This window comes from Lagenorhynchus albirostris, chromosome 20 (genome assembly GCF_949774975.1).
Source record: "Lagenorhynchus albirostris chromosome 20, mLagAlb1.1, whole genome shotgun sequence".
NCBI classification, from domain to species: Eukaryota; Metazoa; Chordata; class Mammalia; order Artiodactyla; family Delphinidae; genus Lagenorhynchus; species Lagenorhynchus albirostris.
Window position 1 is genome coordinate 59,850,433 of NC_083114.1, and position 27,885 is coordinate 59,878,317.

Consider the following 27,885-nt stretch of genomic DNA (forward strand, 5'->3'; position numbering starts at 1 on the left):
CCTTCTCAAAGGCATCTCCAGATGCCCTGGGTCTCCAGAGGGGCTGTGGAGCCCAGGGCGCAGAGACACTCAGCTGAAAGCACAGGTCTAGCCACAGAGGAGAGGACGTGGCAGCGAGGAAACACAATGGCCATGCAGGCAAGCAAGGGGCTGTTCGCTGGTCCCCGTTTATTCCCTGGATCAAGGAGCCCTGATCGTGGGCCAAGGCAGCACAGACCCAGAGTCACGCGCAGGGCCCGGCCGTGAGGTGAGACAGGCCGTGAACAATTCTAGGTGGAAAATGATGGGAGCCTCAGGAGAAGTACGGTCTAAAAGCTGGGAGAGTCCGAAGAGGACGCCGGTAACTTCTTTGGGAACGTGGAATCAGCTGGGATGTGATTTACATTCTTATGGCTTGTGCAGAATAGGGGAAGGAGAGACAAAGCCAGCAGGCAGGGGAGGAGGGGCGGAAGGAAGCAAACCGTGATTGTGAAAACCCGTGTCAGTGGGGGCTCTTCTGGAGCGCAGCGGAAGGGGTGAGGAGTCCAGACCTACAGCTGGATCGCTGAGCCCTTAGCAGGAAATACTCTAACCCATCCACGCTGGGACTGGTGCAGTAGGAAGATGGACAGAGGCCCCGGGCAGGGCGTAGATGATACAACACATTACGATAAAACACAATAGACTGTAATAGAACTCAAAGCATGCTCTCGGTGTGCTGGGCGCAGTGCTTTGTATGCATTAGCTCGTTGAATCCACACACCCACCCAGTGTAGTGCGTGCCACTGGCATTCCCACTTTGCACGTGAGGACCCTGAGAGGTAAGTAATTTGCATAAAGTTCCAGAGATGAGAGTTGGTAGAACCAGGATTCAAACCCAGGCAGCTCGGCTCTGCTCAGCCTCACTTATAACGAGAGAAAATCACATAAACACACGAGTGGGTTTCACCTCCCAGACTGGCAAATGCATTATAGGCTGATGAGGCATTTTGTGCCGCTATGGAGGGTGCTTGGGCTGGGACTCTGAACTCAAACACAACTACGCACAACTCGAGATCGTGGGACAGAAAAAGGACATTAGTGGAGACCCCAGTGAGATCCGAGGAAAGTCTGGAAGGTAAATGGATAGTAGCACACCAGGTGGGCTTCCTGGTTGTAACACATGTACATGGTAACATAGGAAGTTAATGGGGGAAAACGGAACGGGGAGTTGGAAAGGGGCTCTCTCTGTACTGACTTCACACCTTTTCAATAAATCTAAAATTACCCCCAAATAAAAGTTTGTTTTTAAATGCACACACCCAGTGAGGCAGAAGTTTCACTTCAAGGAATTCATCACATTTTTACTCACGTGTGTGTGGAATGATGTAGACATAAGGCTGTCTCATAGCCGAGGGCTGGAAGCCACCTGCGTGTCCAGAGCAGAGGCCTGGGTAGATGCCCCTGCGGCGGTGTTGGTCCCATGAGCAGTTAGAGAGACAGAGACAGCTCCTCCTGTCCTGATAGGGAACTGTCCCTCGGGTGGAGACAGTTGAGTGAAAAGGCAAGGGGCCAAAGAGTATTGTGCAAAGAAAAAAATGGAAGAGAGAGAGAGAGAGAGAGATGGAGGGAGGGAGAGAGACTGGATATGGATATGAGTAGCTGCCTGAGGAGGGGAACTGGGTAGTAAGAGCCTGTGTTTTATTATATACTCACCCAAACTCTGTACTTCATTACCCATTCAAAATCAACTACTTTTACTTAAAATTAGCAACCAGAACAAAGACATACCCACCAAAAAGGGGAGTGGCCACCATCCCCTGCCCCACCCATCTGCCCCCTGCTCCACCAACTGCCTTCTACTCCACCCATCTGCCCCCCCCCCCCGCCCAGCAGCCCCTGCTCCACCCACCTGTCCTCTGCCCGACCCAGCAGCCCCTGCCCCGCCCAGCAGCCCCTGCCCCGCCCACATGCCCCTGCTCCACCCACGTGTCCTCTGCTCCGCCCACCAACCCCTGCCCCGCCCACCTGCCCCTGCCCCGCCCACCTGCCCTTGCCCAGCTGAGGGTCTAACCTCTCTCTGCCTTTGTTCGCCCCGCCCCCCCCGCCCCCCCACCCCCGCTTCCCTTTCAGGCCTCAGTAACATCATCGGCATCATCGTCTACATTTCCAGCAACACGGGAGACCCCAGCGACAAGCGCGATGAAGACAAAAAAAACCATTACAACTACGGCTGGTCTTTTTACTTCGGAGCCCTGTCTTTCATTGTGGCTGAGACCGTGGGCGTCCTGGCCGTAAACATTTACATTGAGAAAAACAAAGAGTTGAGATTTAAGACCAAACGGGAGTTCCTTAAGGCTCCCTCCTCATCACCCTACGCCAGGATGCCGAGCTACCGGTACCGGCGGCGGCGCTCGCGGTCCAGCTCCAGGTCCACCGAGGCCTCTCCGTCCAGGGACACATCTCCAGTGGGGCTGAAGATCGCCGGGGCCATTCCCATGGGCGAGCTGTCCATGTACACGCTGTCCAGGGAGCCCCTCAAGGTGACCACGGCTGCCAGCTACAGCCCCGACCAGGAGGCCGGCTTCCTGCAGGTGCACGACTTCTTCCAGCAGGACCTGAAGGGAGGCGTGCACATCAGCGTGCTCAACCGGCGGACCACCCCTGTGTGAGCTGACCCGTCCTCTCGGCACCGGCCTCTCCCCAGATGGGCGGCTTGGACCCCACAGGGGGCATCTGACCCTTAAGACAGACCAACAACAGACTGAGGCCAACCCCCACCCTCCCGGGTCTCCAGAATGGGTCGCGGGCTGGCTTGGAGCGAAGCCCCGGAGACGGGAATCAGAAGCAAGAAGGCTGATTTTATCCCCCAGGAGGGTGTTTGGATGCCCCGGGGTTCCGAAATCTCCCAGGAGGCCCCAGAGCTCTCCTGAGGCTGCACAGCCTTGCCCCACCCGGGAAAACAAAATCGAGCCATTATCTCCTCTTGGAAACACATCTTCCGCCGGAAGAACAGGCTTTCGGGGCCTCCCATCCCTGCCCGGCTCACCGGGCCCGCAGGGGCCTTTGGATGCTGGTCAGCTGCTTTTGAACCCAAGGTTCTGGTCTGTGAGCCGCAGGCGAGAAGCCGAAGTTTGCCCCGTTTCCCTCTGTCTGTCTGGCTCCGGCAGCGGCTGCTTGTTGAGGTAACACCAATGCTGAGGAGAGAGCCTGTGACCACCTGGTGCTCTGGCCTTTGTGCTGTCCGGGGCCGCTTCCCTCAGCCTGGGGACATCGAGGCCTGCGGAGGAATCCGCGGGGTTTGGGGGCGTCTTTGCTGGCCTGGGCGTGAGGTAAAGGCTCCTCCTCTCTGCTTCTGGAATGTTCTGCCTCACATGGAAAGGGCAGAACTCACTGACTGTACTTGAGAGTCAGGAAGATTCCACGGGTCAGAGGAAGGGTGGCCTCTTACTTTGTCCCCCCACCTCTGCCCACTGGCCTGAGGAGCAGCTCTGCCCCTCCTCGGGGGTCATAGGGACAGACCTTCCCCCCAGGTGTTTGGCAACAAGAGCCCGAACCTTGTGCAAGAAAGGGAGACCCGAGGGTGAGCAGAGACCAAAAGATCAGAACAAACCCCCGCTTCCGGGGTGGTCACTCATCCTGATTTCTTGCAGAAACGCCAGGAGAGCAGTTACATTCATTCTCTCTTAAAAAGTGGCAGCAGCCCCTGCCCCAAGCCCCGTTACTGTCACTTCTTCTGCTCTCGCCCTGCCCCCGAAAGCACTCAGCGAGGAAGTTTGGATGAAAGGGCCGAGCACCTGGGAAGGGAGGCGGCAGGTTCCAAGCTTGACGTTTTTCCAACCGTTTCTCGCCTCCGGAGGCAAGCAGAGAATGTGGAAGCGTGTCCGGGCTCAGGGGGACAGCTTTCTGGAACACGGAGCTGAGCCTCTTTTATATAAACACGTGCTTTCTGAAGACAGATCCTTTCTTACTTTTTGAGACCTGGTAATCCCTCTGAAGCAGTTGTCTGCGATCCCGGTAGCTGTCGTACTTAGAAGTGACAAGAAAATTCTTACCTCAGCCACCTGCTCGTGGACCCCCTGGGCGGACTCGGCCCCAGGAGTTCAGATCCGGGTCATGGTCGTCGCCATCCTCCACCGCCCGCAGAGGGGACCTCCACACGTCCCGCCCCCAGTGACCGCGTGCCGGGGTCCCTCCGCGCTGCTCGAAACCCTTCCCTCCCGTCGAGGTTGGCTTTGTGTGGCTTGTCCAAGCATGTACAGCAGTGAGTGCTGGAGTGTCCGGGCTCGTGGCCTGCCCCTGCCCGCCCTCCCCCTCCCCAGGCCATGACACCATCGCACCAGGCTAGAAGGTTGGGGGCGGAATCCGGGGACTCATCCCCCAGCAAGGTCACTTCCAAAAACAGGCAGCCTTGTCGTTTCTTCCACGTAAGCCACCTTCCCACCTGCTGCCCTGGAAGTTTCCGTCATTTCGTGGAGAAAGCTGCGTTCCGATGAATCCTACCTCTTGCCCAGTCCCAGGAAGAGAGCGCAGGGCCCACTTTCGGGACCAAGAAAGTAGAAAGAAGCGACAGGAGGGACAGAAGAGCAGGGAGCGAGCTCCCTCAGCGCCATGGTCTTCACAGCCTTTCTCCCACCATTGCCCCAGGTTCTGGTCACCCCCTCCCCGCCTGCCCTCGCTCTGAGACCTGCGCCCACGGGGGCCCCGGGTGGCCTGTGGCCCTCACACTCCCCCGACCTCACGCCCTCTCCATCCCGCCCCTGTGTGTCTCGCCAGTTAAGCCCCTGTGAATCCCGTACCAACTACTGGTTTTGGGTTGTTAGTTCTGTCTTTTTTTTAATTAAATAAAAACATTTTTAAAACGTTCTCTTCTCGATGTGGGAAGGGGGAGGGGGGAGGTCCCTGCAAGTCTTCGTGGGCACTTAGTGTCCTCAGGTCTAGGAGATGCTGGGGACCCTCCAGGAGAAAGGGAGGGGAGAGCGGAGCCCGTGCTGGTCAAGTCCAGCTTCTCTGGGTTTTGTCCGGGTCACTGGCCACCTCCCCGGCACCGCCAGCTGGCTTTACGCTCCTGGGTGATGCCATGGAGGTGGCTCTTCACAGAGGAGCCAGAAGAGGGACAGGCCACCCCCGGTGTGGGGGAGGCATCTGGGCAGCTGAGCAAGCCAGGCCTGTCTTTAGAGTTTGCAGGGCAGGTGCTGGCTGGACAGAGCTGCAGCCTCAGGGGCGCCAAGCTGCCTGGTGGGTTCCTAAAAATTCCCATAAGCAGCCTCCTTCCCCTCCCAATTCCAAAATGAATGAGAAGCAGATAGAGGATTCCTGTCCCAGAGTGTGAGCTTCTGTGCCTGGAGGAACTGGACGGGAGAATGCGGCTCCAACCAGAGGTCAAATGGCACGGAGCCACCCAATCCCAGGCATGGCAGCTGGCTGCCCCCGCTCCCAGCCACCGGGAGGAGAGAAATCAGGGATGGGGAGGGGGACCAGAGAGACCCCTCCGATCAAGATACTGCACAGACCCCCGCCAGTCATGGTGCAACCCTCCAGGCTCACGCTGGCAGGTGGGCACTGGCCGGACGTCCACCCACCCCTTGGACAGCCCTTGAGGCTGGATAATCAACATCCTTCCCTGGTCCCACGGGAGCCGCAGCCCAGGGCACCTTCACATGCAGTGAGTGACGTGTTCCGCTCTCTTTCAGGACCGAGACGGTGAGTTTTCTTCCTGAGAGCCGTGGCCTTCTCTGGTCCTCTTGGAGCCAAGATGCACTGGACTCTCGAGCTTCCTTCAGGAGAACGCTGGTGTCACGGAGGCCTTTCCAGGGCTTTGGGAGCGAGGCTGAGGGCCCAGTGTCCCCACATCCCGGCCCTTGTGGCTGCAGGAACCGGCTTGTCTGAACTTTCAGCCCTGGCTTTTTAACCCCCTTTCTTCCTTCCTGAGACAGGCACCCGGGGAAACTGACGTTCCCAGGGGCGCCAAGCCACCCGGTGCTGGGGCAGGGGACCCCTGCCAAGCTCCGGGCTCACGGCTCTGCCAGCCCAGAGCCACGACACTCGGCGTTGGCACCAGGGGCCAGAACTGGTTATTTTTAGCCCTGAGGAGACCCTGGCTCAGCACACGCTCTGCAGCGGTCCTGGGCGGACTCCCGTGCAGCCTGCGTTCAGCGCCACGCTACGGCCTCCGTCCGACGCGGGGCTCACGCGGTCACGCATTTCAGTTCAACGGAAAACTCTGCCTCCATAACCGGCAGAGTTAGAGCCGCGGGAACCGACTCGGAAGGGGGTGGTCTAGGGCCCAGAGCCCGCTCCGGCCCTCGCTTTACCCTTCACCTGTATCACTCCGCGTAGCCTAATGACGTCGCCAACCACCCCGAGTGCAGAATGGCTTAGTGCGATGGAAGTCTATTTTTCACTCAGAGTCCGCTCCATGGGGTGGGTACATTGTGTACAGAATACACGCTGTCATTCAGGGTTCAGAGACCAGCCGTGGAGCCTCTGCCATCCACAACATGGGTGTCTAAGCTTGTCCTTGGCGTTGACATCCAGCGGGCGGATGGAGAAGGGGGACGGCAGGTGGTCTTGTGGGTAGAGGGTGTTGTGAGAGGTTTTAATGGACCAGGAAGTTGTGACATCCCCTTCTGCGCACATGCCACTGGCCAGAGCCCAGTGACGTGGTCCCACCTGAGAGCCGGGAGACGGGCTGTGCAGTCTAGCCAGGGACGGAGGGAATACAGTTTGGGGCACAGCTGGTCAGTCTCAGCTCCTGGTCTGGGTCTTTGGGCATCTGCCTCTTTTGCCTCCCCTCCCCGATCATTTTTGGGAGTGCCTACTTGAAACTGACCCCTTTGCCTGGGACTGCATCAGCCTCTGTGTGTCCAGAGCCCCTCCTCCAGCTCCAGAGTTGAAGTCGGGCCTCTCCTCTGCTCTGGCTGCCCCATCTGTAAAATGGGTCCATGCTACCTGCTTCCTAGGTTGCAGGAGCAGGCTTGAGCTCCAGCCTTGGCGTACACAAGAATCTCAGGATCCCTGGACCTCAAGACCAGCAGGAGTGGCAGGTGTCTTAGGAATCATCTCATTCAGTGTGCTCATCATAGAAAAGGAATCAAGTCCAAAGAAGGAGGTGAGGGGGATGGAAGGGAAAATAAAGGGAAGGAAGGGAAACTTTTTGAGGATCTTCATAACAAACTCAAAAGGGAGACACCGCTAGCCCAGCGGTTCTCAAGGGGGTGATTTTACTCCCAGGGGACATTTGCCAATGTCTGGAGACATTTCTGGTGGTCACAGCAGGGGAGGGGATGCTACTGGCGTCTCGTGGCTGGAGGCCAGGGCTGCTGCCCAACACCCTGCAGTGCACAAGGCAGCCCTCCCCCATCCCCAAGGATAATCTGGTCCAAACTGTCAATAATTCCCAGGCTGGGTTTACAGTGAGGGGAACCAAGGCACAGAAAGGGTGACGATCACACAGCGAGTTTTCAGTACTTGCATCTAGGCTGCGGACACATTGGGAAAACTCACGTATTTATTCCCAGTATTTCCTTTCCCTTCAACACGCTTCAATTTCTGCCTTTCTCCTCTTCGCTTCTGAGCCAGCAGTTTTGAAAACAGGAGTTGGGGGATTGAAGAAGGAAATGCGAAAACGGCCACCTTTCCCTGGGTGAGGGTAGGTGTGCCTAGTCCCAGGGTTTGGGGACAAAATGCTGATGGAATTGAACCAAAGGGCAGTGGTAGAACAAGCCCAGAATCCTGGCCCAGCTGGACGCCGGGCCCCACCACCCACTGCCGGCAGCTGCAGCGACGTCGCCAAGAGCCAGAAAGACAGAGGTCAAACCCTCCAGCCACGCTTGCGCAGCACCGGCCACTAAGCGAAGCTCCCTCAGAGCCCCAGTTCCCTCCCGGGTCAAAGGAGGAGGACAGCGCCTCCCTCCCAGGGCCGCTGGGAGAATGAATTAGACTTTAACTTAAGCAAACATTCTAAATACGCCAGCTTGGGGACTGGCCTTAGAGTGAACTTTCAGGAGCATCTGTCGACTAACAACACTCAAGGAATTTCCCCAGAAGAATTATTCTAGAACAGCCCAGGGAGGAGGTGCTCTGAGAGCCGGGCCCGCAGGGTGTCTGTGCCCGCAGCACTTTGGGGAGAAACCCGTCATTCAACGATCCAGGCACTGTGTGCCCCGCCCCCGGGTGAGGCTCCTGTCCCAGTGGCTTCCCTGGCTGGTGCCCATTCGTTTCTGCCCTCAGGGGTCCCCGGGCTGTGTGGAGAGAGGTCCTGTTTAGGTCCCTAGCATGCAGTTGGCAAGAGGAGAGGCCTGGCAGCGAGAAGAAATGGGGGCCAGGCCTCCCTGCAGGGAGCTCAGGGCCAGCCACGTGATTTCTGCTCCCTGCGCTGGCTCCTAATATAGCACCCCTGGCCGCCCAGCCCTAGAGCTGGGTGGGGGAGGGGAGGAACCGAGGGGAGGGACCGAGGGGACCTTAGGATCCAGAGCGGGAGACGGGGCAGATACACCTGATACCGATATTTTTAAACTTGCAGCTTCCAATGAAACTGCTGGTGCAACCTCAGGAACAGAAGTCTGCGATCAAAGAGGGTGACAAAGCCTCCTCCTCGTGCCCACAGCTTCAGGAAAGGGGGCTTGGAGGGACCTACATCCTGACCTTTGTGTCTTGATAAGCGTTCTCGGAGATACGTTAACCCCTGTGAGATCTCCAGAGTCCACAAATTGAATAGCAAATAATTAGGTGCTTTTTAAAACAAATAATACTCATGTTTTTCTCATTCTAAGAGTATTACATTTCACCTTTAAAAAAATCTGCAACATACAGAAAAGTTAAAGAAGAAAAAAACAGTACCAGCCCGAATCCCACCACCTAAGGCGTGAGCACAGTTAGGGCTTCACTGCACCCAGATGTACGTGGGGTTAATTCCCTGCCCCGTTCACTGCTTTTCATTATGAGAATCTTCCCGTGTCTTTAATTTAGATTATTCCTCGAAAACATAATCTTTCTTTTTTTTTTTTTTATTGCGGTACGCGGGCCTCTCACTGTTGTGGCCCCTCCCATTGCGGAGCACAGGCTCCGGACGCGCAGGCTCAGCGGCCATGGCTCACGGGCCCAGCCGCTCCGCGGCATGTGGGATCTTCCCGGACCGGGGCACGAACCCGTGTCCCCTGCATCGGCAGGCGGACTCTCAACCACTGCGCCACCAGGGAAGCCCGAAAACATAATCTTTAATGACTGCATGACACAGAGATCCCACCATTTATGTAACTATTGCCGGACCCGGGTCTCTAGATCTTAAACGGTGTCTGGATGAGACCAAAGTTCGGGCATACTCAGGTTGCCTTTGGTTAAGGTCGGGTGGCTTCTCTGGAATTCCCTGCCAGTCCAGTGGTTAGGACTCCGTGCGTTTACTGCCGAGGGCCAGGGTTCAACCCCTGGCGGGGGAACTCAGATCCTGCAAGTCGCGCAGCCAAAACAAAACAGAACAAAGCAAAATGATCTGGTGACTTCACACGATGAACTTCCGGCCCAGCTTTGTCCTGACGGCTGGTGAAGAGACCGGGTTCCTTGTCCGCCACCAGACACAGTCAAGATCTTGTCTGCGTACACACAGGGGGTCTGGGCTGTGGCGATCATGGCCTTCCTCCCCCACTCCCTGCCAGGAGGCTGTCTTCACACTGAGTGCTTCCTGGAAAGCTGGGGCTGCTTCCTTCAATTACAAAACCTTCCAGTCACTGAATGTATTAGCTAGTACGGCTACGTAACAAATGACACCAACACTCAGTGCTCTTAAGCAACCATTAAATACCGTCACAGGATCTTATCTCTGCTTGACAGAGGCAGGGTCAGGCTGGCTTAGCTCTGCTCCTGTGCCTGGGGCCTCGGCTGGAAGACCCGGTGCCCGACGGTGGGAGCTGCGATCATCTCAGGGCGCTCAGCTCACAGGCCTGGCGGGTGATGCTGGCTGCTGACAAAGACCTTGGCTTCAGTTTTCAGCCTGAATGTCTACACACGAGGCTTCTCACAGCACAGTGGCCAGGCCCAAGGGCGGGTGTCCCCAGAGCAAGAGGGAAAGGTGGGAGCGTCAGAGGTCACAGAGCGTCACTCCCACTGCACTTGAAGCGTCCAGTCAGAAGCCTGCTTGAGGCCAAGGGGAGGGAAGTGGACCCCACTTGTGGACGGGGAGTGGCAGGTTCTGGGGGAACGCACGCGAGCAGGAATGCAGCTGCAGCCATTTGGGAAGTTGCACTCTGGCCCCCAGTGTCTCCCGGCTTCTCCACCGGCCGGCCCTCCCTTCCACCCTCCGTCTCCACTGTGTCCTCTGGAACTATCCTCCCGGGACAGATGAACCCTTCTTCTCCCCCAAGGACTCTCCTTTCCCCTGTCCTCCTGCTGGGCTTCCCTGCCAGGGTCCCAGTGTAACACTCAGGCTGCCCAGCCCCATCCTCAGTCCCAAGAGGTGTGGAACTGGAAAGGGAGAAGGGAGATCTAAGGGACCTTAGGATCCAGAGGCAGCTGGGGGGCAGATACACCTGATTCAGACACTTTTAAGCTTGCAGCTCCCAACAAGACCGCCGATGCCACCTCAGGATCAGAGGAAGTTATGAGCTCACGTCCCTGGACTTCTAATTGCAGGAGAGGAGAGTGGAGGGACGCTGACACCCCCAAACCACCGCTCCTCCGCCCTCCTGGGGAAAAGCCTTCTCGGAGGGCCCGGGTAGACCACCGCGAACTCTTTCTCACCACTGTCATCCTGAACACCCTCCTGGCTGCCTCCTCACGTCATCAGAGGCTTCACCTCTGCCGCGAAGCCCTCCTCTACACCCCAAGTCCTGCCACATCAACGTCCACAACCCCTGGCCTCTCAGCTCTCCGGCCTGCTCACCTTCAGGGACCACCTGACCTTCTCGTGTCCACTCACCTTCATCCCCAGCCTGGATCTCACCATCTCCCCTGACTGTCCCCCCCCGCCAGATCATCAGGGCCCCCATCCTCCTCTGACCACAGCTTCCAATGCACCCAGTTCCTTTTCCCATCCCCCCACTATACCTGCTTTGCAACCTCATCAAACCCTTCAGGGTCTTGACCTCTCCATTTTCTCCCAACACGGTGACATTTCCAGGTCGCAGGGCGACCCTAGCCATGACCTAACCAATCCTAACCAGACCTGACAAATCATCCTTTAAACCCACCCTCGCCCTCAGTTCCCTTGGCCTCTTCCTTCTAGTTTTTCCCCCCGGAAGAGCCCCAGCCCTCCTTCAGTGTCACCTCCCACCTTCTCCATCTCTGCACCTGAGCTGCAAGGCGATGCCAGAAAAAATCAAGGAAATCATACGTCAGTGCGTGTGGCGCACAGAATAGTGGCCCCAGAGATGTCCGAGTCCGCGTCCCCAGAACCCGCGACGACGTCACCTTACGTGGCAAAAGGGACTCTGCAGATGTGACTGAACTACGGCTCTTGAGACAGGTAGATTGTCCTGGATTATCTGGGTGGATCCCACATGATCACAAGGGTCCATTTAAGGGAAAGAGGGATGCAGGAGAGTCAGAGAAGGGGATATGATGATGGAAGCAGAGGCTGAGCGATGGGATCTCTTGAGTTTGCAGATGGGAGAAGTCTGGGCCCCTGGACAGAGGCAGAGACCGTCCTTGGCTCACAGGTTAGAACAGGGGACGGCAGGCCTGAGGCAACAGAAGGTCCACGCTGAACCTTGCAGGGAGGGAGATGAAGCTGCGAAAAGAGGTTGAGACAACAGGGTGGCGCCTTGTTTCATAGTCTTTTAAGACATACACCCAAGGCCATTTCTCAGCCTAACGAAGCCTGAGCTCAGAATCAGATCAACATGTTTCTGAAGAGGGTCCCCCACCCAGGTGTTCCCTGGTCCCGGCTCCAGATGAGGCCCACTTCTGAGAGGTGTTTTCCTTCCCTCAATTATGTCGGCTCCTTCTTGGGAAAAGAGCAGTCTTTTGAGACGAATGGAAGCTGGTTCATCTGGACGAGTGACGTGCAGACAGCTCCCGATGAGCTGAGCGTGGCATCTCTACTCTGAAGGATTCCTGTAGAAAATATCGGATCTGCCTCATGCGCTTGGTCACAGAGGTGGCAATGGGGCCCTCCTGGGCTGCCCCTCAGCCCCTGGAAGCACATTAGCCTCTGGTCCAAGCTGTACTGGCTTAGCCCGAGCTGCCATTTCTTACGCCCCTGTGGCCATGACAATGTCCTCTGGCTCATCTAGTGGAGTCAGTTATCTGAGCTTCTGTCCCCTTCCTTCAGCCCATCTGTCCATCCATCCATCCGTCATTCAACAAACCTTTATGAAGGTCCAAGCCTGGGCTCAAATCCAGGGGGTTCTCTGAGGGAACGCAGAATGAGTACATAATAGAGTCCCCAGAAGCTTACAGCCCATCAGACAAAGCTGGTCCGTCTGTAGTCTACAAGCCACGATCGTAGCAATAACCAAGCTGGACAAATTGCTACGACATCAGTCAGCTCAGGCTGCCGTGACAGAACGCCACAGACGGGGTGACTTAAAGAACAAAATGTGTTTTCTCGCAGCTCTGGAGGATGGAAGCCCGAGACCGTGGTGCCTGCTTGGCTGGGCTCTGGTAAGCGCCCTCTTCTGGGCGTTTTTTGCCTTCTCGCTAAGTCCTCCTGTGGCAGAGGAGAAGAAAGCAAGTTCTTTGGCGTCTGTCTTTACAATCCGTCACGAGCGCCCCACCCTCGTGACCTCATCAAAACCTAAATACCTCCCAAAGGTCCCACCTCCCAATACCATCAGGTTGGGGTTTGGGCTTCAACGTATGCATTTAAGGGGGACCTAATTCAGTGCACAGCATCTACCGCGGGCTGAGCTGGTGAAGTGCATTATCTCAGGTCTAGAGGAAAAGGCGTTTAGAGGTTAACTGGCTGAAAGCCATGCAGCTGGAGGCTGGCAGAGCAGGGCTCCGACCGTGCAGCTGGCTGGCCCCCGCACCGACAGGCCAGTCCCCGGGCGAGGGTAGGGCCTTAGTGGAGGATGCTGGCGTGGCCCAGCTCGGGCCTCCACGGAGCTGCCCCCCTACCCGGGCCCGGCGAGGCCTGGGGAGCAGGGCAGACAGCCTGGCAGTGCCTGCAACCCCTGGGGCTGCCAACCTTGAGCTAGACTGACACAAAGGCTACTCCAAAAGGAAGAGGGCATCCATCCTTCATGCTTGTGCTGCTGGGCTGAGGGTCAGGACTCCTGCATGTGGCACAAACCTGCCCCGCACCGAGGCCCGGAGCAGCCCGGCTTCTCGGAGGGGCCTGCGGTGCTGCCGTGGCCAAGGCTGAGCGCGCCCGCGGGCCAGGCCCCCTGAAGGCGCTCTCGGAGACCTCGGGGGGCTCCCGGCACTGGTGAGCTTAGGGTGCCACCCCCACCACACCAGGAAATGTGCTTCCTCCCAGATGGTCAGTCCTGAAACACCGGCATCTACACCTGCTGCTTGGCTGGGGTGCCTGACACACCGTGGGTCCACATCAGGCTACCCAGCGCCCCCTGAGACCCCGGCCGCCTAGGCCCTGAAGCCGGGCCCGCAGGGGCAGTGCGAGGGGCCTGAGGCCGCGTGTCACATCCCAGCTTCCAGGGTGCTCTCGGGGGGGCCAGCTGCCTGAAGACACACAGGCACCCTCTGAGCTGAAGCAAGCCATGACAGATGTCGGCAAGTCACCGGGCTGTGATGGGCTGGGGGGATGCAGACAGGGAGGGGCGGGGGGCAGTGGGGGGATGCAGACAGGGAGGGGGGGCAGTGGTGAGGAAGGTTCAGAGAGACGCTGTCGGGAGATTATAACTTGGATGAGGGGCTGGCGTGTGATGTGGAGGTTCAGGCCAGTCTGTGGCTGGAGCCCCGAGGTCTCCGCCCTGTGCTTGTTCACGGGGGTCCTGGTTTGTGACGTCCTGTCTCTAGGCCACAGGTTCCTTAATCAGTCACACGGGGCTCAGGACACGCTGCCCCAAGATATGGTACCTGGGCATACTGCACATTTAAACTGAAGGAAGTTGGGAAATGGCAGGTACAGGAAGGCCTCTGTGACCCTCCTCTGAAGCAGGTCATGAGACACTCACGTGAGAGGTTCTCTCCTTACACCCAGAAGAAAGGAACAAACGTCCCACAAATGCAGAGGAGCATCTGAACGAACAGACCTTGCTTTTCCCCCCCACGAGTTTCCTGCCCTTCGCTCAATCCTTTTGTCCTGTTGTATGTCCCACTCTTTTTTTAAAAAACATTTATTTATTTATTTACTTATTTATTTATGGTTGTGTTGGGTCTTAGTTGCGGTGTGCGGGCTTCTCTCTAGTTGTGGTGCACGGGCTCCAGGGCGTGTGGGCTCTAGTTATGGCGCGGGCTTAGCTGCCCCGCGGCATGTGGGATCTTAATTCCCCAACCAGGGATCAAACCCCCATTGGAAGGCGGATTCTTTGCCGCTGGACCACCAGGGAAGTCCCTGTACCCACTCTTCATCACACACAGCACGCATTAAAACGCTCAGGTTTAAATTGTGAACAGCGTTTCTCTCTGGATGAGGAAAGGGGTATTACAGACAAGGAATACAAAAACAACAAGTATCACTTTTCTTCTCCATATACATGTATGTGGTTGCATTTTTATAATGAACATGTTTTCATTCAGGGAAAAAAATTAAATTATTACAATAAATACACTACTCAAAAAAAAAAAACGTTCAAGTTTAACAGTTTCTTTAGGTCTTCATGTTTTACGAAGACTCCTGTGCCACATAAAACTTACATTAGGACTTCCCCGGGGGCGCAGGGGTTAAGAATTCGCCTGCCAATGCAGGGGTTCGAGCCCTGGTCCAGGAAGATCCCACATGCCGCGGAGCGGCTGGGCCCATGCGCCACAACTACTGAGCCTGTGCTCTAGAGCCCATGAGCCACAACTACTGAGCCCACGAGCCAAAACAACTGAAGCCCGCGCGCCTAGAGCCCGTGCTCCGCAACAAGAGAAGCCACCGCAATGAGAAGCCCATGCACCGCAACAAAGAGTAGCCCCCGCTCGCCGCAACTAGAGAAAGCCCGTGCACAGCAACGAAGACCCAACACAGCCAAAAATAAATTAATTAATTTTTAAAAACCCATTAATTTGCATGCTTTTCTCTTGTCAATTTGTCTTTCGTTAGGGTAGAGGACAAAGATGTTTTTCCTCCCCTGCAGTCAGAATGGATCTCGAAAGTTCCTCCCAGCTCCAACCACTGGTTAAGAGTTTGGGCTCTGGGTTCTGAAACCTGGCTTCACCATTTACCTGCTGTGTGACCTTGGACAAGTTACTTCACATCTCTGAGCGTCTGGGTCCTTATCTGTAAAATGGGAGTGATAGTTGCGTTTACCTCATGGGCTGGTGTGAAGATAAACTGCAGTGTGTTTGGAAAGGCTTAGCAGAGTGCCTGGTAGGTAGTAAGCACTCACCGAGGCTGAGCTCTCACTATGATCACCATTGTTATCAACAGTCTGCGACCTCGCGGCTGGACGCCTGGATGTTTCTCCTCACACAGGCAGTCCTTCTGTAAGCTGTGTCAACCAGAGGCCAGATTTTAGAGGCCAAACCCCTGCCCAGCTCAGGGGTTTCTTCCTGGCCATGCACCAGCTTCTTGGACACACCCCAAAAAAGGCCCCTGGGGACTTGAGAAAGGAGATGCAGAAGCCCGGGAGGCACGTAGGGGCTCCAGCCTGGAGTGCCGGCCCTGAGGTGAAGCGGGCATGGGTAGGCGGTCCCCAAACCCCACGTGTCCTCTGGGCCACACGCCCCTTAGCCTCTTAATAGTCACCTGTCAATCGACCTACTTCTGCTCTTCCTACTTAAGTATACTTATTTTGTAAAGGACAATGTAACTGGAAAATCTTTATTACCTGCCATTAATAGAAGGTAAAAACTAAAAGGGTACCGTGGCAACGGCACCACAGTCAAATCCAGCTGGGTTTTTTGTCCTCTCGAGGCTGGTCTTGGATTTGCAAGTATCAGAAAGGGGTTAAAGACTTACTAACCCCAGACAGCTTTTCTTCTAGACCTCACTGCGGGGACGGAAAGAGAATTGATAAGGAAATAGTGTGGGATGATGCGAGGCTCCGGAACCACCGGAGAGCCTCCTGCCATTTGGGGTATGGTGGGGTTCAGGGCTGGAGCGCTCGGCTGGGCGGTGGGCTCCAGAGGCCCCAAGCAGGGCATCCCCGACGTGTCCCTCGGCAGGCTCCCCCCAGAACCCCGGGACGAGGACCCATTCACCCCCCGCCCCCCGGTGACCGGCCCGCCCGGTGCAAGGACAGAGGCTACACAGTCTGCGTCCCCCGGGGTCCTTCCGGCCCCAGAAGGAAGATGCTCGCACAGCCGGCCCCGGCTGCCTGCCCCTCGCCCCTCCCAGCTCAGGTCCCCCGAGGAGAGCGTCTGCAGTCACATCAGCGCCGGCTGTCCTCGCCCCCCCCAACCCCCCCACCCCACCCCCACAGCGCGCTTCTGGCTCCAGGAGCGAAGACGGCCCTGAAACCCGAGGAGCAGCCGTCCTCGGCGAGGCGCCGGGATGGGCATTAATAGAAGCTTCCGCGGGCCGCTGACACGTCTGGCCAGCTGCTCAGCCCGGCCAGCGCCCCTCCGCCCACGGCCGGCCCCCTCCGGCCCCGCCGGGCACACTGAACAGCTGCCGCCGCCCCGGCGCGACCGCCACCCGCCCGGGAGGACGCGGCCGCCGCGCCTGCCCCAGCGCCCGCCGCTCCGTGGCCGCCATGTCCCAGACCAAGGCCCTGAAGGTCCGCCTGACCCTCCTCTGCGTCCTGGCGGGGATCGTGCTGGCGCTGGTGGCCGTGGTGACCGACCACTGGGCCGTGCTGAGCCCCCACGTGGAGCACCGCAACGCCAGCTGCCAGGCGGCACACTTCGGCCTCTGGCGGATTTGCACCAAGCGGATCGTCCCGGGCGACGGCAGGGACAGGAGCTGCGGACCCATCACCCTGCCTGGGGGTAACGTACCCTCCCCAGCCCCCCTCCCGCCCGTCCCGGTCCCTCCGGGGAAGGCCGCCCGCCCGTGGGCCCGGGGGCGCGAGCTGGGCGCTGTGCGGTTCAGCCGGTGGCCCGCGCCGGCCCGGCATTGAGGGCGTCCAGCTGCAGGTAGTTGCGTCCGGCTGGGGCTCGGGGCTCGGGGCTCGGCGCCCAGGGCGGAGGTCTGGATGGGCGGACAGAGGCTCAGGAGAGAAGCCAGACTAGGGCCCCGGTTGCGCCCGGCCCCACCCTCTCCCTGCAAACACAGGCCTCTGTCCTCAGGTGAAAGGGACCCCCGGCGCGGGGGGTGGGGGGGGCAGGGCAGTTCATTCTCCAGCCTCCAGGCTGCAGTGTAGACAGGATCGGCCACAGAGTTTACAGGGCCCTGTGCAAAATGGAAGTGCATGACTCCTTGTCATGATTATTAAGAATTTCAAGACGGCAAGAGCAGAGCATGAAACCAAGTGGGAGTCCCTCCCGGGCACGGGCCGTGAGCAACGGCACAGCTCGCATGTTTGTGAGGCAGGACCCGGCTGTGGACCAGCCACCTGCCTTTTTGCCAGAACTGCGGGTCCTTCTGCGCACCTCCCTGGCCTAGGACCCCTTCGGAATTAGAAAGTGTTTCCTTTCACTGTGATTTAAATGCCGTCCTTGGTTTCCTACCACGTGAGTGACGCGCACGTTGAAGGGGAGCCCTTTTGCCAGAACACCTGGTGAGGGCGACTAGTCTGCTCTGCAGACGTGGAGCCCTCCCCGTCATAGCAAACAGAGCGGGTGCTGAGGAAAGAGGCTTGTGCGGGGAATCAGAGGCCACGACCCCAAAGGACTAGGGGGCTTGACAAAGCCCATCACAGCCTCTGCTTCTTCCCATAAAATACGGATCTTGGGCTCAGCCACATAAAGTCCCTTCCGGTGCTTGCAGCTGTCACTCCAAGGTGACAGTGGACCAGGGTGAGTGCAGCATCCCACCTGGTTTTCAGAATTATTCCCCTGTTATCAGACGGGCTGTTCCTGGAGCCCTTACCTTCAAGAAAGTCACTGCTAAGTCCCCGAAGCTCTTGCGGTCCCTGTGGGGAGGAAGGTGCCCAAACCCCTTTCCGCCACTTGGCTCCGTTCTCTTCCCCTCCCTCCTGCTGGCTCCAGGAAGCCCGCCCTGCTTGCTTCTACCCGGAAGACTCACATACACCCAGCTCTCGTGGAAGCACCAAGTCCCAGGCCTGAGGGCTTTAACAGGCATGGACATGTGCTTGAAGGTGTCACATAGCCCAGATGCCCACGCCCCTCAGCCGCTGCGGAGCACACCCATAAACAGGTGCCTCACTCATCCAGCCGCCCCCGCTGTGCAGGGCAGGGCAGGGCAGAGTCCCCAGGGACCGTGCATGGGACCCGCTGTGCAGGGCAGGGCAGGGCAGAGTCCCCAGGGACCGTGCATGGGCACGCACTGAGTCCCCAGGGACCGTGCATGGAACCCGCTGTGCAGTGCAGGGCAGGGCAGGGCAGAGTCCCCAGGGACCGTGCATGGGAACGCACTGAGTCCCCAGGGACCGTGCATGGGAACGCACTGTCAAGGTCCTCGGCACCAGCCTTTTAAAGCCTGGTGAGTTTACAGAGCAGAAGAAGACAGAGGTGAGGCGAGTCTATACAAGGAGAGACAGGCAGGAGGGAGGCGAGTGGACCAGCCACAGGGGACGAGCCAGCATGGTTTGGCCTTGAGCCTGAGCAGGGTCTGTCTCCAGGCTGTCTTATCCTGGTCCGGACAGAATCATACCTTCCATACTTGTGAGCACTGCCTTACCCCCAACAAGCTTCCGAAGTGTATTCCTGCCTTCTTTCCTCCTTTCTCTGCAAGTGGACATCTTTTTCCTTCCCCACCCATCCTTCCTGTGTTCTGTTGGATCACTCTTTTCCAGAGGGAGAAACAGAGCTCATTTGTGTTCTCCCATTTATTAACAACAACATCAACAACTGCAAACACAAACATAGCACTATCTACCAAACATTGTTTGGTTTTTTCCCTAAATACTTATTTTATTTATTTATTTTCGTCAGCGTTGGGTCTTAGTTGCAGCACATGGGATCTTCGTTGTGGCAAGCAGGCTCTCTAGTGGCGTGCAGGCTCCAGAGCGTGTGGGCTCTGTAGTTTGTGGCACATGGGCTCTCCACTTGAGGCGTGAGGGCTCAGTAGTTGCAGCACGTGGGCTTAGTTGCCCCACGGCATGTGGGATCTTAGTTCCTTGACCAGGGATCCAACCTGTGTCGCCTGCATTGGAAGGCAGATTCTCAACCACTGGACCACCAGGGAAGTCCCCCAAACATTGTTTTTTTAAGTGCCTTACATATATTAACTTTGGATGACATCAGAAAAAATGACAGGGTAAGTACCTCCAAAAATCCTCTTCTCCATAAAAACAATGAGAACATTTGCCAAGATGGTCAGAATCAACTTTTTCAGAACTCTAGAAATTAACCAGTCTTGCAGCAATCCAGCAAGTGCTCATTCAAGAAAAACTGGTGAATCTCAGTGGGAACAATGAGCTTTGTGGTGTCTTAATGTGCACTCTTCCCGTTCTCCCCTCCCGACTCTGTCACAGCCTTGAAAACCAACAGCTGTGTGAGAAAAGAAAGAAAGAAAGAAAGAGAGAGAGAGAGAGAGAGAGAAAGGAAGGAGGAAAGGAAGGAAGGAAGGAAGGGAAGGGGGGGGAAAGAAAAAAAAGACTAAGGCAGAAATGTAGGCTATTTAGCTGAGTGCTTGATCCTCTGCTTAGCACAAAACCCCTCAGTAAAGACTGGGAGATGTGTCGGGTACAAGCATTTTAGGAAATCTCTGTGAGCTGACCACCAAACTAATTGAGCAGAGATTTCAGTGGCCGTACGTGCATACAGACTTCACAAAATTAATTCAGAAATATCATTTAACAAGCAACAGTAACCAACAGCCACAGGAGCAAACCCTGGGGAAGGGTGGACATCTAATTTCCAGCGTTGCTACATTATATTGTTTAAAATGTTGAGTTTTAAATTTTAAATTAAAAAAGTTACAAGGCATGCAAAGAACTAAAACAGCATGGCACTCACATGGGGTGGGGGTCGGGATGGGGGATGCAGCCAATAGATCCTTAAGGAGGCCCAGATATTGGACTTACTAGATAAAGATTTTAAATCAGCTATTTTAGATACAAAGAACTGAAAGAAACCATGTTTAAAGAACTAAAATGAAGATGAGAATGATATCTCATGAAATAGAGAATATCAATAAAGAGATATAAACGATTTTTAAAAGACCCAAGAGAAATTCCGGAGTTTTGAAGTACAACAGCTGAAATGAAAAATTCACTAGAGGGGTTATATAGCAGATAGAAGAAAAAACCCAGTGAACCTTAAGATAGGTCCATTGAGATTAGCTAGTCTAAGGAACAGACAGGAAAGAAAAATGAAGAGACTTGTGGGACAGTATCAAATGTATTAACATATGCATAATAGCATCTCAGAAAGAGAGAGAGGGAGAGAGATGGGGCGGGGGAGGAGCAGGAAGGTTACGTGGAAAATAATGGCGGAAGGTTTTCCAAATCTGATGAAAAACATTAACCTACAAATTCATGAAGCTTAATGAACTCCAAGCAGGATAAATTCATACCTAGGCACGTCATGATCAAACCACTGAAAGATAAAGACACAGAATTCTGTAAGCAACAAGAGGAAGCAACTCATCACGGACAAGACATTCTTAGTGAGATTAAACAGCTTAATTTTCCTAGAAACCATGGAGGCCAGAGGGCAGTGGGATGACAGATGATGACAGATAGACAGATAGACAGTTAGACAGTAATCAGAATCATCAGATCCTCACAAAATCCTTGACAAGGTCCATACTATTATCATCAGCCAATCTTACAGATAAAGAAAACAAGGGACGAAGAAGTTGAGTAACTTGGCCGAGGTCACACAGTTACCATGGCAGAGCAGCCAGGACCCACACACCTAACATTCACCTTAGTTGCTACATGACACTACTTATTACAACCACCCGGTGACACTACTTATTACAACCACCACTACTTATTACAACCACCCGGTGAGGAGACTTGGATTCTACAGACGGTCCTCATTCCACGTGTGAGAAAACTGAGGCTCAGAGGCGTCTCTCCGAGGCTCAGGTCTCCAATCCAGAGTTTCTTTGCTCTGCGGTCCCTCCCCACACCCTCCACCACAGGCACAAACACCCTTCCCAGGAGCTGCTGACCCGAGCAGACACATCAGGACCAGCTTTGACACGACGTGATTTAGCGGAAGCGGCATCGAGCGCTGGTGAAGCAGAGGAAGCTTTTCAAGGTCGCGCTCAGCGCAGAGAGCTGGAGGCTCTGAGGACACAAACGGTCCAATTTGGGTTTTCCACCGACCGCGAGTCTTCGAAGGACTGCCACGCACAGCATCCGTATCTGAGGTCAGTTCCAGCGTCTCCAGAGTGAGAACAGGGGCTTCCCAGTTGTCAGAGGAGCTGCCTGTCTGCAAGCCCAGTGAGTCCTCAGAAGCGTCATCCCTCGCCCTTGGTCTGGGTGGAATGTTCTGTCTTTTCCGACTCTGCCTCTTGAGCACAAGGCAGCAGCAGTGCCCAGTTTCTCTAGTGGCCCATCTTCTCTCCTAGTACGTGGGGCTGGACTGGAGCCCAAATGAAAGAACACGACACTCCTGTGACCCCAAGAATCTCAGAGGCTCCCTTTCCCATCCGCAGGAGCCCATGCTGGAGACTGGCCATAACTAGACTTCTCCCCCATACAACAGCAATGCTCTGAGGCCCTGGGGTCAGGTCTTGAGGGTTTCTCCAACCCTTTCAATCAGAGGGACGGGCGAACACAGAGCACAGAGAAACCACTATCGGGAGCATCAAGAACTTCTTTTACAAAAAGGGTGAAGACAACCCTGGCACTGATGCAAGTAACAAGTGGGTGAAACGTTTCTTCCGACCCCCAGAGCCCTCGTTCCCTTGGTTGTGTGCAAATCAGCGAGGTGGTTTTTTTTAATGTATTGAAGTCTGCATCAACCAGCATTGGGTTGATACATTCTCAGTGATACCCAGGGCATCCCCTAATCATACAAGCTGTGCCAACTATCAGAGAAAGATCTATATTAACTCTGGTTCGGCTTGGAGCTAAATGTGCCTTCTGTTCCAGTTCTCTGAGATTGGCAGATACAGTTCTGCATAGTCAGTCCCTCCCTTAATCAGAATCTTTGGTGAGCAGAATAGTCCAACCCCAATAACTGATTTATGACATTTTTTAAAGGAATAATCCACTTAAAGATTTTAGATCACTGAGTCTTACGACTGTCCATGGTAGACATTTCTGAAACACAGAAAAAAAGAAATGCAAATATTAAAATCACTGTGAGCCATTTGCAGACGCAAGGAGGCTGGAGGAGCCGCGGTGCTCCGTTCTGGTCCCAGGTCACCACCCCAGTGTTGGTATCTCCGCCAACCTGGTCCAAAGCACTTGCTCCTTCTGCCCAGTGAAGGGGCTGGAGCCCATGAGGCACAGCTGCAGGTGCTGAGCAGGTGGGATGTAGACCGGGCGCAGGGGGCAGAGGGACGTCAGAGAGGCAGAGGCGAGAAGGCTCACAGTCTGCACGCGGTCTCTCCCTCCCGCCCGCTACCCACGCAGGCCCATCTCAAACGTCCTTCCTTTTCAAGTTGCCCTTGATGCGGTTCACCCAGACAGCACCCAGGCTAAGGGGCGGGGGCGGGGACTGCCCATCCCAACAGGACCCTGGGCAGTTCTTGAGTGACACTGGCAGGTGCCCGAGCTGATTTATCCCGAACGGGACCGCAAAGGGGCTGTGGTCTCCAACGGGCAGCCACGGGGCCGTGCAGCGGATGCTTCTCCTGGTTCAGAGGCCGCTGGCCTTCCTCATGTGCTACGTCCAAGAGAGCAGACGGGGTTGGCTCACCCATCCTCAAGCCCGAGGACCAACCACATGAAAGAGAAGCTGAGGCTTCCAGGTGCCCCGCATGGGTGCCCCCCAGCGCCCCCAGAGAGCATTGGAGAGAGGAGGGGAGGGAGGGGAAGACTGAACCTGGGCCCACGTCCCCACCCCCGAGTCTGCAGGGTGGCTTCCCCAGGAGCCCGGCGTTTGTCTGGCGGGGGGCCGACACCCCGAGCACTACCTGTGCAAGAGAAGCCTCGGCCACGCGGACCTGCCGGACAGCTGGGCCTTGGCCGGGCTTCCGATGGGCCTCTGTCTCCGGGCCTTGCGCGCTGAATGGACGCTTTTAACTCGGCGTCGTCAGGGAGGGAACTGACCGTGAAGCACACTTGAATTCAGTCAGTTCTTTTCAGAGGGTTTTCAGTGACGACCGAGATTGGCTCTTAAAGAAGGAAACAGAAGTTTTCCTCCGTCCAGAGGGAGACATGAGGAGACCTGTAACTTCGCGCGAGCCATTTTGAAGCAGGGATTCAAGAGAATCTATAGCTACTAATCTAACAAATATGAGAGGGTTCCATCATGCTTTAAAGTAACAGCAGAAGCTGCGAGAGAGAAAAGCACAGCATCTCCTGAGTCACCAGCGGCAGTCACACACCCCAGGCAACTCGGCTCAAAAGGAAAGGGATTTAAATATAGACGCTCAGAGAAAAGGCTGTTTACCTCATGGAACATTTACTGCTGCTAAACCAGGCTCCATCTCCCGGGGTCACTCTCTTCCTGGACTTAGGGGAGCAGAAGTAACCCTGACATTGGGGGAGGGGAAATGGAGGCCACAGGCTTCAGTGGAACAAGGTTATACAGGTCAGGCAGACGGAAGCCTGGACCCCAATGAAAGCTATGACTTCGCAAACCTCAGGTTTGTTTCCAAAAGAAACTAGGCATCAAACACCTGGTGATCATTTGAATGTAGGTAAAGAAATGGATGCACAAACTAGATGCCATATAAACTAGGAGCAGAGATGTTTTTCTACTGAGGTTCAAGGATCCACAGGAAAAAGAATTCAATGAAGGGCCTCACAGAAATAAAAAGCAACCTAATTTAGTTTTTTTTTTAAGAAACAAAATAGTATAAAATAATCCATTCATCTACTTCCTAAATCAAGAGTATAGAATATTAAACTGTATTCAATAAGCAATAAGACTATCCTTTGATTTTACAGTATATCTAGTTGTAAGAGAGATTAAAGGAGAAGAATGGAAGAGAAATTATATTGAAAATCGGTGTGAATTTCTTTGTTCTGAGTTCTTCCTCTGCCCCCTATCAAATCCATATTTTTGGTCCTACTGCCAGCACAGATCGTCTGTGGCTTTTCTGACACTAATCGGGTGGGGAAGCAGCTCACCTGGGGAGGTCTCATCTGGGCTGTTTCTATGGCCACAGGCATTGAGGGCCCAATGAAATGAGCTTTTGATCACGTTTGGCCCTCAGTTAGAGGTTCTCTGCCCTTCACCCAAGTCCATATAGAGGGCCCACTCAGAAAAGCCCTTTGAAGGGCATTTCAAGGGGCCGGGAGCCAGGTTTCTAAACCTGGCTGAACACCAGAATCTCCTGGAAAGTTCTTGAAAAACACTTTGCTTCCCAGGTCACACCCAGTGCCTCAGGGTGGGCCTGGATGCAGATAAGAAACCCAGCCCTAGACTGGATGTGAACCACTGCTGACTCACCACTACTGACATTTGGGGGCCTGTAATTCTGTGCTGTAGGGGGCTGTCCTGTACATGGTAGGACGCTCAGCACATCCCGGGCCTCTACCCACTGGATGCCGGTAGCAGCCCTGCCCAGTTGTGACGTAAAAATGTCTCCAGACACTGCCCAGTGTCCTCTGGGGGCAGAATCAGCCCTGGCTGAGAACCACTGTTTGGCCCTTGCTTGGCCATGGGTCCTGTACCCCCTAACAGATGACTTGATCTCTGGGTCTCAGTTTCCCTGTCTGCCTAATGGGCTCAGTACCCCAGTGCTCTCTGCCCCCGGACTCAGTTAGTCTCAGCTCCCTGATGATCTCCCAGCCTCTTATGCAACCCTCTTTCCTACCAACGTTTTGGTCTAAGGGTTAGTGAAAGATGTGTGTTTCAGCCCAGAGTCAGGGTTTGGGGGGCAGAATCCCCCTGGGGGCTGCACCCGCCCTCTCTCGGCTGAGCTCCTGCCCCGGCTGCAGCCCTTTCTCTCAACTCATAGGCCGTCTCCCTCCTTTGCAGAGAAAAACTGTTCCTACTTCAGGCATTTTAACCCAGGCGAGAGCTCGGAGATCTTCGAAGTTACCACTCAGAAAGGTGAGCCCGTGTGGAGAGCAAGGAGGGGAGGAAACGTGGCTCCCGTCGCGCTGCTGAACCGGAAAGTCACGGGTGCAAAGGCCCCGATTTCCGGATCTTGATGGCGAGCAGCCCCTCCCGATGCATCTGAGCGGCAGCCTGGCCACCCTCTGCGCCCCCGAGACAGCGTCACCCACCTCCAGGCGCCCTGAGCATCCCTGCATCAGGGCTCGGGCGAGTTTGTAAAAGAGACTTGCCTGGTAGCTCCCAGAGGGCAGGAGTCCATTTCCCCACAGAGCCCGAGGGACGCCACTGTCACAGGAGCTCTGACAATGGAACAAGGATGCCAGATCCCTGTGATGGTCTGCAGGGCTGGCAGCTCAGAGTGTGCGGGGAGTCTGTCTGAGTCCCTCCCTCGCCTATAAGTCACTCCCCGAGAAGCAGAGGGTGGGGACTGGGGCAGATGCGTGAGGGCCCCTGAGGCACACGTGCCCTGGTGGGAACCACCGAGCTCGGAGGCACCCCCTGGACTGAGCAGAGACCCGCATGTGCTTGTGTACAGAAGACTGCACACGGCATGGGTATGCACACACACGCACACATGCACACACACGCATACATGCACACACATGCAAACACACAGGCATGCACACACATGCACACACATGCGCGCGCACACGCATGCGCGCACACACGCATGCACGCACACACATGCACACACGCGCGCACACGCATGCACACACACGCGCAGATCCTCTTGGGCACCGAGCTCTGTAACAACCACACTCCGTCATCCGTCCAGAGGCTGCTTGCCAGTCCCAGGACAGACCACGCCAGCCTGGGTGCCACCTTCTGCCCTGACACTCAGAGGAAGGTTTCTGCTCCAGAAAGGTCTCCAGCCGCAGATCTCACGCTTCCTTCCGAGGCCTCTGCCCCTGGAGGGAGGAACTTCAGTTTGGTATCTGACCTGCGAGAAGGAATTAGGTCGTGTGCACATCCTGGTCCCACCCCTTAGCCACTGTGCGACTCTGAAGGAGTGATTTAATCTCTCGGATCGCAGTTTCCTCACCTGGGAAAAGGGAATGGCAGAATGTGGCACTCACTTACCTGGCTGCAGGCACAGCCAGTGGTGACGAAAGGTGCAGGGGATGAGGCCCCTCTGAGGTCCCGGCATCCCTGCCCCCTTGTGTGCCACAGAGTATAGCATCTCGGCCGCGGCCATCGCCATCTTCAGCCTGGGCTTCACCATCGCGGGAACCATCTGCGTGCTCCTGTCCTTCGGGAAGAAGCGCGACTACCTGCTGAGGCCAGCGTCCATGTTCTTCGCCTTTGCGGGTAGGACGGGGGCTCCTGTCCGGGTGCCGGGTCTGGGGGGATGCTTCGACCCCGTTCTCATGCCTACCTGGGGCCTGGGTGTGGACAGATTCCCAGGCTCCACCCAGGGGCAAGCTTGCCCAGGGCTTCCGCCAGGGCCGGTGGGCCAGGAGGGGGCAGATCTCGGCAATCTGTCCATTTCTTACCAAGACAATCCTCAAGGCGGGGAGGATGCTAATTACTAACAAAAATTTAAATTAACTTTAAAATAGTGCTAAGGAAAGAAGGGACGAAAGGGCGCACTTCTGCAGCTTCCCGATCGGGACCTCGGTCTCGGGGCCGTTTCACGCCCCCGCCTCTCCCCCGGCGGGGTCTCCACCTTGAAGCCCACGCGGAAGCCCCAGCTGACGCGGGGCGGGGGGCGCCCGGGGCCCTGAGTCCAGCTCTGCCCCCAGGTCTCTGCATCTTCGTCTCGGTGGAGGTCACACGGCAGTCGGTGAAGCGCATGGTCGACAGCGAGGACACCGTCTGGATCAAGTACTATTACTCCTGGTCCTTCGCCTGCGCCTGCGCGGCCTTCGGCCTCCTCTTCCTCGGCGGCCTGGCTCTCCTGCTCTTCTCCCTGCCGCGGATGCCCCAGAACCCCTGGGAGTCCTGCATGGACGCCGACCCCGAGCACTAGCCCTCCTGGGCCCCTGTCCCCAAGGAAGCCGAGCCCAGCCCAGAACGTTTGAGAAGGAGGCGGGAGCGTTACTTCTCCCCGTTCCCACCTGCCCCTTCCCCCGCAGCACAGCTGCTCGCCCTGTCTGAGCACTTCTCTGGGTGGTGAAGCCCGCAAGTGGCGGTGGCCCAGACCTGCCCCGTGCAGGTGGAAGGCAGGTGCACAGGCGCCTGGAGAGGCCCGACCTCCCGCTGGAGTGCCCGGCTGTCCTCGATAAGCCCACCGACTGTCCTCTGTGGGCCGTCTACCTGTTCTGGGCATCCAGCTGTGCGAATGGCCAGACCCTCTTTCCTTCCTGGTGACCCGAACAGCCCCTCCTTGGCTTCTGGGAGACCCAACAAGCAGTTTTTAACTGGTTAGACTCTGTGGCTTGAAATAAAACCTCTTCAAAATCTTGCTTTTTCCTTGGCCTTGCGAAGAAATTGTTGGGTTCCTGACCACAGCCCAGGGGCCCCTTGACCCAGCAGGGGAAGTGAAGGCATAGCCCCCGGGGATGTTGAGGACTTTTGTGGGGATGAGAGGGACAGAGGGTCTGCTTAGCAGCGAGACTTAGAGGTTCTGAATTACAGTTGGTAACTCTGGGCCCTGGGGTTGTCTTTGGGGGAAACCAGAGGCGGTCTGACTAGCCAAGGGCGTTAAAAATACAGAGGGTTATTTCCAGAGCTCCCAGCACG

At 56.0% G+C, this 27,885-nt stretch overlaps 2 protein-coding genes and 3 long non-coding RNA genes across 7 annotated transcripts in view; 3 read left to right on the forward strand and 2 right to left on the reverse strand.

Moving 5' to 3' along the window:
* CACNG4 (calcium voltage-gated channel auxiliary subunit gamma 4) overlaps window positions 1-3,321 on the forward strand; it is a 54,745-nt gene extending 51,424 nt beyond the window's left edge. The window contains exon 4 of the mRNA XM_060135602.1: window positions 2,092-3,321. Within this exon, the coding sequence (XP_059991585.1) occupies window positions 2,092-2,630 (539 nt within the window). The 3' untranslated portion in view covers window positions 2,631-3,321. The remainder of the gene's footprint in view (window positions 1-2,091) is intronic.
* LOC132511857 (uncharacterized) lies at window positions 2,172-6,014 on the reverse strand. Of its 3 annotated transcripts, XR_009537763.1 has the most exons (4): window positions 5,613-6,014; window positions 3,756-3,987; window positions 3,008-3,323; window positions 2,172-2,576 (listed from the first exon to the last, which is right to left on the reverse strand). It is a non-coding gene; the product is annotated as an uncharacterized LOC132511857 (long non-coding RNA). The 3 variants fall into 3 exon arrangements; XR_009537764.1 differs by lacking the exon at window positions 5,613-6,014 and having other exon boundaries at window positions 3,008-3,327; window positions 3,756-5,590; XR_009537762.1 differs by lacking the exon at window positions 5,613-6,014 and having other exon boundaries at window positions 2,173-2,576; window positions 3,756-4,620.
* LOC132511859 (uncharacterized) lies at window positions 5,394-8,682 on the forward strand. Its single transcript, XR_009537766.1, has 3 exons — window positions 5,394-5,513; window positions 6,921-7,069; window positions 8,483-8,682. It is a non-coding gene; the product is annotated as an uncharacterized LOC132511859 (long non-coding RNA).
* Window positions 8,683-9,156: 474 nt separating this feature from the next.
* On the reverse strand, window positions 9,157-18,167 carry LOC132511081 (uncharacterized). Its single transcript, XR_009537514.1, has 2 exons — window positions 17,975-18,167; window positions 9,157-12,601 (listed from the first exon to the last, which is right to left on the reverse strand). It is a non-coding gene; the product is annotated as an uncharacterized LOC132511081 (long non-coding RNA).
* CACNG1 (calcium voltage-gated channel auxiliary subunit gamma 1) lies at window positions 16,591-27,607 on the forward strand. The gene is made up of 4 exons (XM_060133863.1): window positions 16,591-16,932; window positions 25,123-25,197; window positions 26,374-26,511; window positions 26,946-27,607. The coding sequence occupies exons 1-4, from the start codon at window positions 16,698-16,700 to the stop codon at window positions 27,170-27,172; spliced, it is 675 nt and encodes a 224-aa protein (XP_059989846.1). The 5' UTR covers window positions 16,591-16,697; the 3' UTR covers window positions 27,173-27,607.
* Window positions 27,608-27,885: the final 278 nt, after the last annotated feature.